This window comes from Micromys minutus, assembly GCF_963924665.1.
Source record: "Micromys minutus genome assembly, chromosome: 11".
NCBI classification, from domain to species: Eukaryota; Metazoa; Chordata; class Mammalia; order Rodentia; family Muridae; genus Micromys; species Micromys minutus.
In genome coordinates, this window is record NC_137980.1 from 36,475,221 (window position 1) to 36,490,615 (window position 15,395).

The 15,395-nt window shown below is 52.2% G+C and overlaps 1 protein-coding gene across 1 annotated transcript in view; it reads left to right on the forward strand.

The window, feature by feature from the left end:
• Positions 1-12,353: 12,353 nt before the first annotated feature.
• BMP7 (bone morphogenetic protein 7) overlaps positions 12,354-15,395 on the forward strand; it is a gene marked incomplete at both ends in the record, with an annotated part of 74,712 nt that continues 71,670 nt past the window's right edge. Inside the window, one exon of the mRNA XM_080925266.1 lies at positions 12,354-12,768. Coding sequence (XP_080781392.1) covers positions 12,354-12,768 — 415 coding nt within the window. The remainder of the gene's footprint in view (positions 12,769-15,395) is intronic.

Sequence of the window (15,395 nt, forward strand, 5' to 3'; positions counted from 1 at the left end):
ACATCCAGGCTTATGTGTGTCCCTTGCTAACTGTGGGCCAGCAGCTACCCTGAGCTCCTGGTCATTTGGGTCATCAGCATGGCCACACGAGGTGGCTGACCTCATCAGAGCAGAAGAAAGTTACAGCACAGTACAATCACAGAAATGCCACCATTGGCTGTGGGTGAGTCACAGGTCCTGCCCATACAGGAAAACCAGGAGGTGGGACTAGCCAGGTTCTGCCTTATAGTTTAGGGGCTCTGTAGCCTGCAACTACTCCATGGTGTGTCCTTGAAGTCAGACTCTTAATTACACATCTTGGCGACCCATTCGTAGGAGTCCTTTGGTCAGTGTGTAAACACACACACATCTGTCCTGCCCCAGGACCTTTGAACATGCCATTTCCTTGAACTAGACCACACTCTGCCCAATAGTGAGATTTCCTCCATGCCTTCAGTCTCCTCTATGATGTTCCTTCCTCAAGCAGCTTTTCTCGATTGCTACTGTTGAAAAGACCCTGTTCCTCTGAACTTCTGTTCACTGTCACTGAGTAACAGTTCTCCACATCACAAAATTTGTTCCCTGTCATATCCTCCCAGACTCTTGGAAAGGGCTTGTCACACTATGGTTCTCAATACATGCCTGTACTATAAGGATGGAGCAGACTCTAGGGGGAAAATTAGGCATGTGGAGAGGGCTGGAGATATGGCTCTGTGATCAAGAGCATGTGCTGATCTTTCCCAGAACCAGAGTTTGGTTCCCAGCACCCTTTGTGTTGGGCAGCAGATAATTGCTGTAACTCCAGCTCCAGAGAATCCAGTGCCCTCTTCTGGTCTATTTGGGTACTGCATCCATGTGTCTATACCTATACATAGATGCATACATAGTTAGAAAGGGAATTAAGTGGGGCAGGCAGAGGGAGAAATCAGTTCAAGATCCAAGGGAGGCGCAAATTCCGTACAGTTGAACAACTGAAGAATGTCACTGTCCCTCTCCATGTCTCGGCGTCGTGGTGCTGTGTGGGAGAGCCGCAGACCTGATCTGGGAGTTCTTCTGAGGCGAGAACCAAACAGGACCTCATCAAGGATGTGTAAGCGGAACCTGAGTAGGGGCTTTGGATTTAGACTAGTTATTGAGTACCAGCTGTGTACAGAACCAGTGTCAGGCCCAGAATATCCAGGTGGTGGTGTCAGCATGGCTGGGAGGCCTGAAGATCATGCATGACTCAGTATCCAGAGTTGCCAACCCACTGATGACAAGGCAGTGACTCTCAGGGGTGAAAGGGTCTGGAACTGGTCACCAGTGCTGCTCCCCAGGAGTCTGATGCCACCCTGGCTTCATTTTCACTGCTTGTGTCCCAACAGCAACAGAAAGGCAGAGAGAGACAGAGAGATGAAGACAGACAAACAGACAGACAGACAGACAGAGAGGCAGAGGCATACAGAGACAGAGAGACAGACAGAGACAGGCAGGCAGGCAGAGACAGAGATATACAGAGACAGAGAGAGAGAGAAATAGCTGAGCTGGCCTGGGCTTTGTCAGACAACTTACCTAGAACCTCCCACAAGGGTGGGGGTCAGTGGAGGTGTATTTGTCTAGTATGGTCGAAGCCCCGGTTCCCTGGTTCTAGTCTTACACTTCAAAATTACCCCAAACCTGCTCAGAAACGCAACGCCCCTTTTTTTTATAATAAAAGAGTTTCTTCAAGCCCGCTGGCCTTTGTGGACACTGTCACTTCCTAACGTTACTGATGGACAGACTCATCATGGTGAAGGTGGGTTATGCAACATAAAACTTGTCAAGAAGGCTGGGACAGAAGGACTGTCATGAGTTCAAGACAGGGCTCCTCAGTAAGACACTGCTTCAGAGAAACAAAGGGAGAACCAACTCCTAGAAGCCCCAGAGGCTCCAGGTGGCAGCCTGGGAGAGGCAGGGACTCTTCTAAATTCCTAGACCTTCTCTTGCTGTGTGCAGCTGTGCTCCGGAGCAGGGACTTTGGTGCCCACATGGGGCCCTCTTTCACAGTGTGTCTGCTGAGTCCTGTCATGGTTTTATCTATAAAAACCCTGCCTGGGAGCCAGGCCTGCTCCCCCAACCACAGGCCAGTTTTATCTGCGTGGCTTGTTTACCGCTTCATTCCAAGACAAGGGTGTCTGAGGCCCAGATGCCTCCAATGTGCACCGAGCCTGGGGCGCAGGACGGCCGCCCTCTGTTGATCTCCTGCCTTCTTCAAAGATGAAAAATAAAAGAACCAAATGTCTGGAAATTAAATTTTCTGGTTATAACGAGGCTTTTGAAGCCCCGAAAATCAGTCTTTTGTTTCTCTGGCCCACCCTCCCCTCCTCCCCTGCCCTCTCTCCAGCAAATTCCCACATGGCATCTGGGAATCAAAGGATTTTTACCCCATCATAACAAAACCAAGGCCACTGTGGCCAGAAACAGGGAAGGACACAGGGAACTACCAACTCCTACAGGGCCGGGTAGGGCTTGAGACTTCTCTCCTTCCTTGAGATGTCACAACTCAGCAGCCCCAGCAGGAAAGGGTTTGCCTTGAAACTTTTTGGTGTCTGGCAGCATGCCAGCTTCTGGATCAGGGTGCTTGTGGATGGATGGACAGACAGACTGCTCCCTGGGAGTATCTGGGGGGCAGGACGGGCTAGGGAGGGCTCTTGCTATCTCTTTGGCCAGGTAAGGCCCCAATAGTATGGACTCTGTTTCTGGGGAGGGAGCAGGCAGGTGTCTGTGCTGAGTTCTGTTGGTGGAGGGAATTTGGTCCTTCGCCGACCACCCTGGTGAACATGGTAGGGGAATGCAGACAAATGGGAGAGGCTGGCACAGGCCTGGAGCTTCATCGGGTTAGAAGATGAGTCTGGGTCAACTGATGCTCACCTCACACCTGCTGTTCCTTCTACCAACCCTTCCCCCATTTATCTCATGCTTAACTTCTCAAAAGTCCTTCCTCCCAGAGCCTCCCCCCTGCCTGGTTCTTTGTTTGTGCTTGGCTCTTACCTGTCAGTCACTCAGTCTTTCCAGGGAAGGGTTGAGACAGGGTTTCTCCGTGTAGCCCTGGGTGTCCTGGAACTTGATATGTAGACCAGGCTGGCCACAAACTCAGATGTATGCCTGCCTCTGCCTCCCGAGTGCTGGAATTGAAGGGTGTGTGACCAAGGCTGGGTCTTGTCATCTACTCCTGTTCCTCCTCTCCCCACCCCAACTAAAGCACAAAGGCCAACGAATGTCTCTGCACTGTTGCTGTTGTAGGAAATTAACAAATGCTCTTGAAGAGTCAGTGGGCGGGTAGGAGTGCCAGGGCCATTTCAGACAGTTGCTCAGAGCATGGTAAATCTGGAGGTTGTCGTTTTCAGAGACGATTGAGGTGGTACAAAGAGCGTGCTGTGCAGGGAGTCCATCGCTTCACACATAGCTCTGGGTCCCCCCCCCCAACAAAAGCTGGTTCCTCCATGGTCATGGCTTTTTGTTGTCTTTCCTGAGCAGGACTCCCATAGTCTCCCTTCCCACCCCCCCACCCCCACAAAGAGTAAATCTGAAAAAAGCGTGCATAGTCGTCATGCTTAGGGATGTGTCATTTGCCACTCTGGCCACCTTGTATGTTGGTTTGCATGTGACAAGCTCTGTCTGAAGAGGCATAAGGTGTTGGTGGCGTTCATTTGTAGCCCACCCAGCCCTTGCTGCAACTCATACGCAGTCATTTCGCACGTGCACAGTAGGTGGCGCTATTACAAAAACCGATGACGTGAATGGCTGGGGCTCCTCATCTGTAGATTATACAAATGGTGTCTGTTTGGAAAATCGAGGAGTTCAGAGGTGATGAGGGTCTGGCTAGCTGCTGCGTCGACGGCTGCTGAATCTACTGTGTTCCCTGGTTCCGTGGCTTATGTGATGAGCGCCACAGCCTGTTTGCAGAGATGCTGAGGTGAGCAGCCTCGCCCTCAGGACGGGGCTCAGCTGGCAGGAGGAAGTCACTGTTGGAGTGAGGGTTCCATGGCATCTTCTGTCACCTGGCAGTCCTGTGTTAAGGACTTTTTGGTTGAGCCCTGCTGAAGGAGGAGGATCCGGAGGCGTCTGTCATCTGTCTGCTGTCACTTGGCAGGTGACGGAGTATATCACGGTTAGTTCCAGATTCTGAGTCAGGTGCCTTTCCATCCATTCTATAGTTCTCTGAAAGCTTCCACATCCATCCATCCATCCACCCATCCATCCATCCATCCATCCATCCATTCATTCATTCATTCATCCATTCATTCATTCATTCATCACCGGGCACTACGTGCATTTAGAAACCATCCAGGCTCTCAGAGATGTGAATAGGTCAGAATAGACTCGATGTCCACATTTTAAAGATTTATTTATTTATTATATAAGTGCACCATAGCTGTCTTCAGATACACCAGAAGAAAGCATAGGATCCCATTACAGATGGTTGTGAGCCACCACATGGTTGCTGGGATTTGAACTCAGGACCTCTGGAAGAGCAGTCAGTGCTCTTAATCACTGAGCCATCTCTGCAGTCCCTCCACATTTTAAAACACTTTATTTTTAAATGTGTGTGTGTGTGTGTGTGTGTGTGTGTGTGAGACAGAGAGAGAGAGAGAGAGACAGACAGACAAGAGAGGGAGAGAGAGAGAGAGAGAGAGAGAGAGAGAGAGAGAGAGAGAGAGAGAGAGAGACTGTGTGGATAAGCACACTTGAGTGCGGTGTCCTCAGAGGTTGGAAAGAGTCGGATCTGGAGCTGAGATTAATGGTGGTTACCAGGTTACCACATGGGTGCTGGGAACTGAACGTGTGTCCTCTGCAAGAGCAGAACTTGCCGTAAACCACTCACCATCTCTTCAGCTCCATCCTACATGCCTGCATCTTCACAGGGGGAAGAAGACAACAGACAAGAAACTATGTGGTGTAAAGTGTGAATAAGGAAAACCCCATCTCCCCAAGCCTATGTCTTGATTTTAATTTGCCAGATCTGGAAGCTCTAAGCAACAGTTAGCATCATGGGCACAGTGGAATCTACACTTTGTACTGGTTCTGCAGTAAGGATTGCCCAGGTAAACAGGACTCTCGGCATCATGTTTTCCCGGGCCTGGACTCTGGCCTCGCTGCTCATGACTGTTACACTCATGCCTTCTTGACTTGTCTGCAGGACAGGAAAGCCCACGACCCCATTAAAGGTTAAGAGTCTAGTACTTTGACAAAGGGGAGCTGCAACTTTAACCTGGTTCTCAGGAGGCTTTGCATCCAGTTTAAGACACACCCCCGACTGCTAATCTCCCCACACTGGCTAACTCCCGTGGGTCACCACTGCACCAGTTAAAGGAGGCTTTGTGGAGGACAAGAAAAACCACAGAGTGAGAAAGATCACTTCCGTGTCTGTCTGTATATGTCTCTCTCTGTGTGTTCATGCATGTATGTGTGCTTGTGAGGTGGTGTGTGTAAAACTTTGGTGTGTTCTCTATCACCCTCCATTGTCTATCTTCGAGGCAGGATCTCTCTCACTGGACTTGGAGCTGGGCTGGCAGCCAGAAAAGCCCAAGGATTCTCCTGTCTCCACTCCTTCACAGTGCTGGCTTTGTGTGTGGATGCGGGATTTGAACTATGCTTCTCTTGCTTGTGCAGCAGGTAGTTTTGATCCACTAAGCCTTCTCCCCAAGAGGTTTCTGTGTTTGGCAGTGACTGCATACACAGTGCAGATTCTAACCACAGTTTGGCACTGACTTCTGAGTTAGAACCAAACAGCATCTTTCCTGCTCTAAGAAGACAACAAAACCTGGATTTCCAGGGCTTTTGATGCTGACAAAGAAATCTGCACAAAAAAGCTTAAGTTAGGAAATTCTGACCCAACCCCAGTAGTGCTCTGGATGAGAGCAGGATGCACCAGTGTGTGCAACACACACATACATACATACACATACGCACATATACACACACAATATGCACACATATACACACACATATACACACATATGCACACATATACACATATATATACACACATACACACACATACATACACACATATACATACAAACATATACATACACATACACACATATACACACATACACATACACACATATATACAAACATACACACATATATACACATGTACATATACACACATACATACATATATACACACATACACACATACAAACACATACACACACTCATACACACATACAAACACATACACATATAGACACATACACATATGTACACACATACACACACATAGACATACACACATACACAGAGAGATACTAAAATAAATAAATGTAATAAAACCATTTAAAAAACAATGCGCTTGTCAACAAATAAACATGAGAATTGTCATATGTGGCCTCCGTATCAGTTTTCTTAGTAACCAGAGCTGTCTGGGAAGTTGGGAGTCAGGTTCTGGGGTGCTCTGCTGGCTCTTCCCCTTCTTACTGTATGTAGTACTTGTCCCCAGCCTCATGCCTGTACTCACAGCTTTTCTCAAGGAAGCCAGCAAGGGACCAAGCATTCTTCAGCCCATGTGGGGCTTGTGCTGGTCCCTTGGTGTCCTCTGTGGCAGTGGTACACATCACTTCTTCTTTGAAAAAGACATAGAGGACAGGCCCCAAGAGACTATGGTCGCCGGTGGGCAAGGCTTCTGCTAGTATTGGGAGACACATGGGGAATGTCCCTGTTCTGGGGTGTCCTGTCAGCCGTGAGTAGGTTCCTCTCAGCTGAGCTGAGCAACTCTGGTGTGTTAACTGAGGGTAAACATGGTGGCCTTGGTACAAGTGGCTGGGAAAGCGGTCGGTTGTTTTGGAAAGTGCTCTGACCCAGATGCGCAGTGGTGGCAAACACCTTCAATCCTAGCACTCAGAAAGCGGAAGCAGGAGGATCTCTGTGAATTTGAGGCCAGCCTGATCTATAGAGTGAGTTCTAGAACAGCCAGGTCTACACAGAGAAAAACTCTGTTATGAAAAGTCAAAAATGAAGATCAAACAAACAACTCAACAAAAAAAGGAGATACTCTGGTCCTAACTGCCAGGCGTGTGGTTGTTCACTCTGCAGCCTTGGCTCCTTAGCTGTAACTTAGGAGACTGTTTGGTCCTTTGTGGACAGCCCCGGAACGGTGTGGTCCAGCTGCCTCCTGGCCTCTATGTGAGATCCCCGTGCCCCAGCAGATAACAGCAATATGGCAAGGTCTGTTCCATAGAGTTACTCCCGACCCCGTGCCATGCCTGATGGGACCTTGTGCCAGCCTTCCCAGCCTTCCAGTCATTTCGGCTTTTCATGCCGTATCATGTGGAGACGGAAGTGAGCAGCAATGTGGTCTTAGCAGGTACCACCCATGGAGGAAATATGCCCCATGGGTCAGAAGCTCCCTGTGACCTCCTGGAGGGAGAAGAAAGGGCTTCCTCTAAAGTGGAAGCAAGGATAGCTAATGTGCATTGCCAAGCTGGGCTTGCCCCAGAAGGATGAGGGACAGGTATAGTGGTCAGAACAGGAGACCCACCTATCCCACCCCACATCTTTTTCCCCCTTTCTTCGTTTCCTTTTTCCTTCTCTCTCTCTCTCTCTCTCTCTCTCTCTCTCTCTGTGTGTGTGTGTGTGTGTGTGTGTATGTGAGTTTGTATGTGTGTGTATGTGTGTGTGTACATCTGTATGCAATTGCATTTGAGTATCAAGGCTAAAGGTCAACCTCAGGTATGTCCCTCAGGAGCTTTCTGTCCACTTTGTCTCTGAGTCAGGGCTTGCAAGAAAAGCTTGGGCTAGGTTGCCAGGCTCACCAGTGAGCATCAGGGATCCCCCTGTTTCTGCTTCCAGTGCTAGGCTCACAGGCACATAGGGGTCATACATGGCTGGGGGTGAGCTCAGATCTTCACACTTGAAAGAAAAACACTTTATTGACCGAGTTATCTCCCCGGCCCACTTCCCTTCTTCCTGGCAATAGGCTCTGTGTAGCCCAGCCTGGCCTCGATCTCACAGTCCTCCTGCCTTGTCAACCCCACAACTGAGGTCTTTTGCATCAGGTGCAGCGCCACCCTGGGCTGACGGACAATGCAGAGTTTCTTATTTCTATTTAAGTTTACAGAGAGTGTGTTGGAGGTAGCTATAGGGGAAACCTTTGCTAGGAAGAAAGGCATGGCTGGTGTGCAGAAATAAGTTACCCCATGGGATGGTGTGTGTGTGTGTGTGTGTGTGTGTGTGTGTGTGTGTGTGTGTGTGAGAGAGAGAGAGAGAGAGAGAGAGAGAGACAGACAGACAGACAGAGCCAGAGTCAGTTACCTTGGACCCCAGGGTTGATGGAGGGAGGAAGGGTGGAGAGAGTTTGCTTTTGATCAAGGGTATGAGATTAAGGTCATCAGGTTGGATGAGGCCAGAGGGAACTGCCTGTATCCCTGGGGGCAGGGCACCCCTGGTTTGGCTCCTGCTCCCCACGCAGATTGAATGAGACTTTGCAGTTGAAGATGAGGTCCCACCTTGCCCTGAAATGTGTATGTCAGCAGGATTCTTTCCCTTTTTTTATTGCCTTGGAGACATACGTGGCTAAGGTCAAAATTGCCTCTGCAGGGTATGAAGCGGTGTACCAGATGAAAACACCTTGCCCAGCCCAGGGGGGCCGGCAGGAGAGAGCAGCTTCCAGACACAATGACACCTCTCCATTCCAGGCCCAGGTGGCCCAGGTGTGGAGCAGCCTGGGGATCAAGTTACACTCTGGAGCTTGTGCTGGGAGCCCAGGCTGGGATGGGGGTGGGGAACCTGATGGGGCTGGGGCTGGTGTGGGTCAGGCCAAGGGGTGGAAGCTTGGGGGGGGGACAATGAGGAGCTCACAGGGGACTGAGGGATAGATGAGGCTTCATGTTGGCCTTCTTTCCTCTCAGGCCCTGGCTGTTTGCTCAGGGCTGTCTTGCTCCTCTCTCTGTTCAGGCCACCATGGAAAATTTAATTCATTTTAACTGCCAGAAGCGTCTTCTTGGTGGGTTTTCTGTCCTAACCAGATGGCAACTAACATTTACCAAGGAGATCCTCTGTGCCCCAGGCACCTGGCAGATCACTTCCCATGTGGGGAACATGTGGATCCTTAAGCGACCCTGGGAGGATCCCAGTCTCCCATTTTATTAACAGAAAAACTGAGGCAGGAGCCAGCCAATTTTATTCTTAGTGTGCACAGCTGGAAGAACTGAATGTGGAGCCCTGGTTTCCCAGGACTCAGGCTGTCACTTCCTGAGGTTCTCCACAAGCATCCTCAAAGCTTTCTCTGGGGTGACCTGAGTGCTCCGTGTGGATCTGTCCTCTGTGTTTGCTCTGTCACTCTGGAAACAGCTGGGTGAGGTCTTGGGGACTCCTCTGGGCGAGGAAGCCAGAAGAGACCCCCCCTCTCCCAGGGTTTGAGAGATAACAGGGTGGTAGGAGTTTGGAGGGAATCTTATCTCTGGAGTCTCAGGAATGAGAAAAGGTGACCTCAGGGAGGTGAAGACCTGGGAGAGCAGCCTGGGAAAAAGGGGCAGCCTCTCCTGGTTCACCCCTCAGACATCAAGGTTTGGTGATTACTATTCACCCAACAGGTACTTGGTGAGGAGACATCTGCTCTCTCTCTCTCTCTCTCTCTCTCTCTCTCTCTCTGTGTGTGTGTGTGTGTGTGTGTGTGTGTATGTTAAGAAGAAGGTTCCCAGGGAGAGCCCAGTAGGAAACACACTAGGAGGTAGGCCTTTCCTGGTAGAGGAACCAAGAGGAACCCCTGACAAATGCTTTCCATATGCAAATTGGCAGCACCCAGACCTGTTCCTGCCTTTAGATGCCCCCAACTTTGCTTGCTAGAACAATGCTTCAAAAGACAGAGGGTGGATTTGAACTAAGAAGCTTCTGTGAGCAGTGCACCTTAACCTGATGTCAGTCTAGACTTCAGAAGGAAACACCGGTGGAGCTTCTGAAGAGGCCTCTCGGGCAGGGCTGGCATAGCTCTTGTTTCTGCTCTGCGGGCACCTGCTGGCTGGGCTCTTCTTCTCCATACCCTGTCCAGGAAAGTCTTTCCTCCCAGAACTGTTTGTCCCACCTGTCATTCCGAGTGACCCAGTCTTTCTGTGGGGACTGCTGACCCAGGGTGCTGTCTTATGGACAGAGAATACAGTGGTTGTCCTGTCAGGGCTGCTGTCCATGGGTCACAATGTCCCATCTCTGCTGCCTTGAGTGCCTTCTCCACCTGGGCTCTGATGATTCTCAGAGAGGAGAAAAGGGGAAGACTGCTACCCTTCTGTCCCAGACCTTACTGAGGATCCTTGATGTTTCCAGGGGTCTGAGAACCAGCTAGTCACGGAGGTGCCAGGCTGGCTGGCCCACTCTCATGCCCTCCTGCCTGGCCCATGGGTGGCACTCCTGCTGGCCACAGAAGGCCACACACAGCCTTCTGAAGTAAGGGCAGGGCCCCTTTGTTTATTTAATACGGAGAACTGTAACTTGGTCACTGAAAGTCACAACTCCTGCTCACAACCTGCATGGCCTCAGTTCATAAAGCCATAGCAGGTCCAGGAAGGGGCCTCTCAAGGTTGCACTGGCCAGAGTCTCAGTATTGTTGGCATCCACAACCTGGGCTGAGACCTGGAGGTCTCTTGCGGGGCCATCCCTGTGGTCCCTCAAGCAGCCACATGATCTAAAATTTCTACCAAGGAGCCCTGAGATTCTTTTGGTAGTTATCTCTGTCCACCCCAGCCTGCAACTTCAAGAGGGACTCAAGGTCCTTCCCAAGCCCTACTTCCTACTCTTCCCCTCAGACTCCTCTGGAGACTCTTGAAGCCCACCTTCAGCAGAGCAGGGAGGGCTGACCACCCCACTCACTCATTGCCATTTTGGGTGAAGGCTGCTTTGCTCCCATTTTTTCAGATAAGGAAACAGAGGCTTCAAAGAGGAGCAATCCACTGAGAACCCCAGCATCTGTCTGGGAACTTTCCTTCTGTGAGGAGAGTAGCTAGTCCTTTGGGATGGGGGGGATGTAGCCAGGGGGTCTCCTGAACTTGGGTACAATGGGGATGGGGGTCTGGGGTGTTAGACAGTAAGGGACTTAAGTACTTGTGCCAGGAAGAGGGGTGGGTGGATCCTCCCCTCAAGAGAGGAGGGGTGGGAACGCTCTCTAGTCCCAGATTTTACTTAAACACTCTATAGAGATGCAACATCTGGGGTTCCGCAGGCTTTGAGTTAAAAAATATTAGGAGGAAAATGCCTAGAAGTACCTGGACCAGGATCCTTTGGGTGCTGAACCTGAGGAGGTGTGTGTGCGCGCGCGCGCGTGTGTGTTGTGTGAGTGTAGTGTAGAAAATAAAAATAGGAGGAAACAACTTTATCTGCACTTTATCTCTGTCGGTCCTGGAAGGTTACCAGAGGAAGTGGCACCCGAGGGGGGAGGGGCAGGGAGCTAATGTTCCCAGAGGAGCAAAAGCCAGGGCAGCAGAGCTGACGGGCAGTGGGAGTATGGAGGAGGTTCTGCATGGCTGGAGCAAGGTTCGAAAGATGAGCCAGGTCCAAGAGTAGCCACCTCCGAGGAGCCTTCTCAGATTCCTGCGCTCCCTCCCGGATGCTCTCCTAGCACAGCCCATAGTTACTACACTTTGGCCACTTCCAAGTGCGAGTCTCAAGAGGGCTTGGGCAGCCTCGGATTCCTCTCTCTGCGCCCCTGCAGCGTCTGTCCCAGTGCCGGACACCCGGTGGGCACTCGGTAAATATTTGTAGAGCGCCCTGGGAGGAATGAATGAAGCCATTGGGCCAGGCTTGGGGAGGGCGGGGACAGGCGCAGGTGGGAGGCCGCGGGAGCGGGAGGGGCGGGGAAGTTGGTCCTCCCGCTCCTCCCCCCACTCCCCAGCCCCAGCGCGCCCAACTCCAGGGCTCCCGAGGCGGCTGGCGGGCGATCCGGGGCGCGCAGGGCTGGAGAAGCGATCTGGGGTCCCCGTTTTGGGCGCGGGATATCGGAAGGGGGTTTGGTGCTAGTGCCCGCTGGCCCGAGCGCGATCAGAACGGGAGGAGGGAGCGAGGGTTCGCCCAGCGCCCTGCTGCCTCCCCAGCACTCGCTCTCCGGACTAGAAGGTCTGCAAGCTGCTGCTCCTCCCACCCCGGCCCGCCTCCTCGCTCTCTTGCTCGCTCTCTGGAGTTGCTGTGCAAGCCTTGCCGTGCGTCCTGGCGGGTGCGGGCCGAGGGGCCCCGGGCCAGAACTGAGTAGAGGACAGGGGCGTCCTGGGCAGAGCGCAGCTGGCCAGGGAGTGGCCATGAGTGGCGAGGCCGCGGTGAAGCTCGTCTGCAGCAAGTGACCTCGGGTCGTGGACCGCTGCCCTGCCCCCTCCGCTGCCACCTGGGGCGGCGCGGGCCCGGTGCCCCGGATCGCGCGTAGAGCCGGCGCGATGCACGTGCGCTCGCTGCGCGCTGCGGCGCCACACAGCTTCGTGGTGCTCTGGGCACCTCTATTCTTGCTGCGCTCCGCCCTGGCCGACTTCAGCCTGGACAACGAGGTGCACTCCAGTTTCATACACCGGCGCCTCCGCAGCCAGGAACGGAGGGAGATGCAGCGGGAGATCCTGTCCATCTTGGGCTTGCCCCATCGCCCGCGTCCACACCTCCAGGGAAAGCATAATTCGGCACCCATGTTCATGTTGGACCTGTACAACGCCATGGCGGTAGAGGAGAGTGGACCGGACGGACAGGGCTTCTCCTACCCCTACAAGGCCGTCTTCAGTACCCAGGGTCCCCCTTTAGCCAGCCTGCAGGACAGCCACTTCCTTACCGACGCCGACATGGTCATGAGCTTCGTCAACCTAGGTGAGTGGCGGTGGGAGGGGATAAATCTCAGACCAGAGCCACTTTGGGACAGGGAGAGGGGTCGCTGCTTTCAGTCACTGTGGCCCACCTTCCCATTTGCAAAGCATCAGGTCCCGCCAGAGACTCTCGCACGGGGGTATTTGTAGACTTTAAGCTCTGTGCGTCCCGAGTGAGTCTCGCCCGCTCGGAGGGGTTGTGGGGTTACCGAGAGGGAAGGTCCTGCCCTGAGTCGCTTTGCCTGCTCCGCAGCGGGTTCATCTCACTCAGGGTCGGGAGGTCCTGGCACGGCTGCGGCTTAGTTCAAAGCGCCCGGCTGGGTCATGTGAGCTGAACCGGCTTCAGCGGCCCGCGCTACCTGGATTTAAAGGGCCCTTGTGGGTAAAGCTGCCTTCCCGCCTTTCCTCCGCCCCTCTGAGCCCAGCTTGGCTCTGGCATCCCGCACATCCCCTTTCCTTCCCCTCTTGCCAGCCCTACCTGTCCCTTTGCGGTGCGCCAGTGTCGGCGCGCGCTCTGAGTGCCACGGGGCTCCTCTCCTAGCCGCCAGTCGCCCACCTTTGGACTCTCGGCTGGAGCCGGGGGAAAGAACGTTTCCATTGCGAGTTTTCTATTTTAAATATTTAATGATAGGTCCCGGGCCGGCAGAATCCATTTTCAGCGTTTATCACGTGTGGCGCGCAAACCACGGGTTTTTGGCGATTGTGTGGCTGGGGACCTCGGAACGGAGGCCGCCATGGAATGGCTGGGGAGCCCGTTTCCCTACTGTAGTTTCAGCCAACCCAGTGATGTGAGGCTGGGTTGCGGCTGGTCTGAGACAGCTCCCCCTGCATCTGTGCGCACACAAGTATCTAACTTGCTCAAACTAACCCCCAGCCGTGCGCTGTAGGGCTGACCATCAAATATTTGCCTTTGGTGATAACATGTCCTGATAATGCTGTTTCCTGAGTCGCTTTTATTGTGCTTGTGGAAGTTGCTGAGAAAACCCCCAGGTCAAGACACTAAACACACCATGGGCGCAGTGTCAACTTGGAAATAATGAAGCTTAAAGGCCACCCCTCCTTCTCTGGGCACCTGGGCCTCTGAAGGGATCTCTGGGAAGACAGGGTCCACATTAATCCTCTGAGCTCCAGATAAATGCCCTGGAGCTTCTGGGAGAGTATTGCCTGTTTCCATTAAAGATCAAAAATATCAAATAATGAATCAAGGGTCAGGGTGTAGAGGCGGGTGATTAGAGCTGCCAAAATAATATAGAGCAAATTCAAATTTCCCTTAGACACTTGTTAAGAAGAGACCCTATTTTAGAACAGTCTCCAAGCCCTGAAGGTAGGAAAGGCTGATTGCAGAGAGGTTTTCCTGGGGGTAGGGCTTAGGGTGCTGGGAGGTGGAGGCTGTCTTTAACTTTGTTTTCTTTCTTTCTTTCTTTCTTTCTTCCTTCCTTCCTTCCTTCCTTCCTTCCTTCCTTCCTTCCTTTCTTTCTTCCTTCCTTCCTTTCTTCCTTCCTTCCTTTCTTTCTTTCTTCCTTTTTATCTTTTTATCTTTCTTTCTTTTTAAATATGTGATTTATTTTCAAAAACTAAAACAGACTCCTCGATAGATACTTAGCAGTATGTGGTCAGCATGGGTCTGTGACGCCATCCCGAAGCCAGGCTTAACAAGGCCCTTTCCCTGGGTGAGGGTCAGGGCTTATGGTCTCTTCTGTGATCTCCAGCAAGGTAGTGGTTCATCAAGCAGAGACAGATAATCCCTGACTCTGGTGCCAGTCTCTGTGTTTCAGGGCTGCAGTGTGGCCCCAGTTGGCCTCCCTCATCCCAAAGGGCCAGGTGTCTTCCAGGGCGGCTCCCATGGCTCCCCCCTCTCCCGCCTTGAGTACAAGCTGAGGCATGCTGGGGAGGCCACAGCTGGGTGGCTTCCTCTGGCTGCACACACACCTTTCAGTCCGTTCTTTCTTTCATGTTGAAAGGACAAAGCCTGGCTTGTCTGAGCCTCTTAATCAGTGGGGCTGGCTTTGGGCTTTTGTGGGACTGTCCTGACTTTGTCAGGCTTGGCTTTCTGGGCCATCACTCCTAATTAGATAGCAGAGTGGCTTCTAACAGAACCCGTGGACTGGGTCTTGTTTTCTTTCTCGTTCTGTCGCTAAACTAGAGGTAATTAGGGGGAGCTCCAGACTATAGCTGCTAAGAGCTTCCTGTAGGTGCATCTTTAATCTCTGCTGGGCCACAGCTCAGGCAGATACCTCCTGCTTCTGCTAGTGTGACTTGGGGAAGGCAGCAGGGGGTTGAGGAAGAGTGTCTTGACTGGAAGCTCATTCCCACACTGAGTCTGCTGAGAAAGTGTAGTTGGATCAGAAATAGAGAGCTGTAGAATGCCAGGTTCACTCTTACTACTCTTTGCTCCCGAATGACAAAATGTCCTGGTTCCTGTCAAACCGCCCCTTGTCACCCTTAGAGCATTTGGTGTTGGTGGCAGAGACTGACTCCCCAGCTGCCTTTCAGGCACACCTCTGCCTGCGTGCCTCTGCCCTCAGGCCTGCCTGCTTGGGGACCCCTGCCTCAACCCTGAAGGCTTTTGCAGACTAACTGCAGATCCTCCTGTCTGCAGCCAAACTGGTTTTTTCTTGTAAGTTGTTCTCC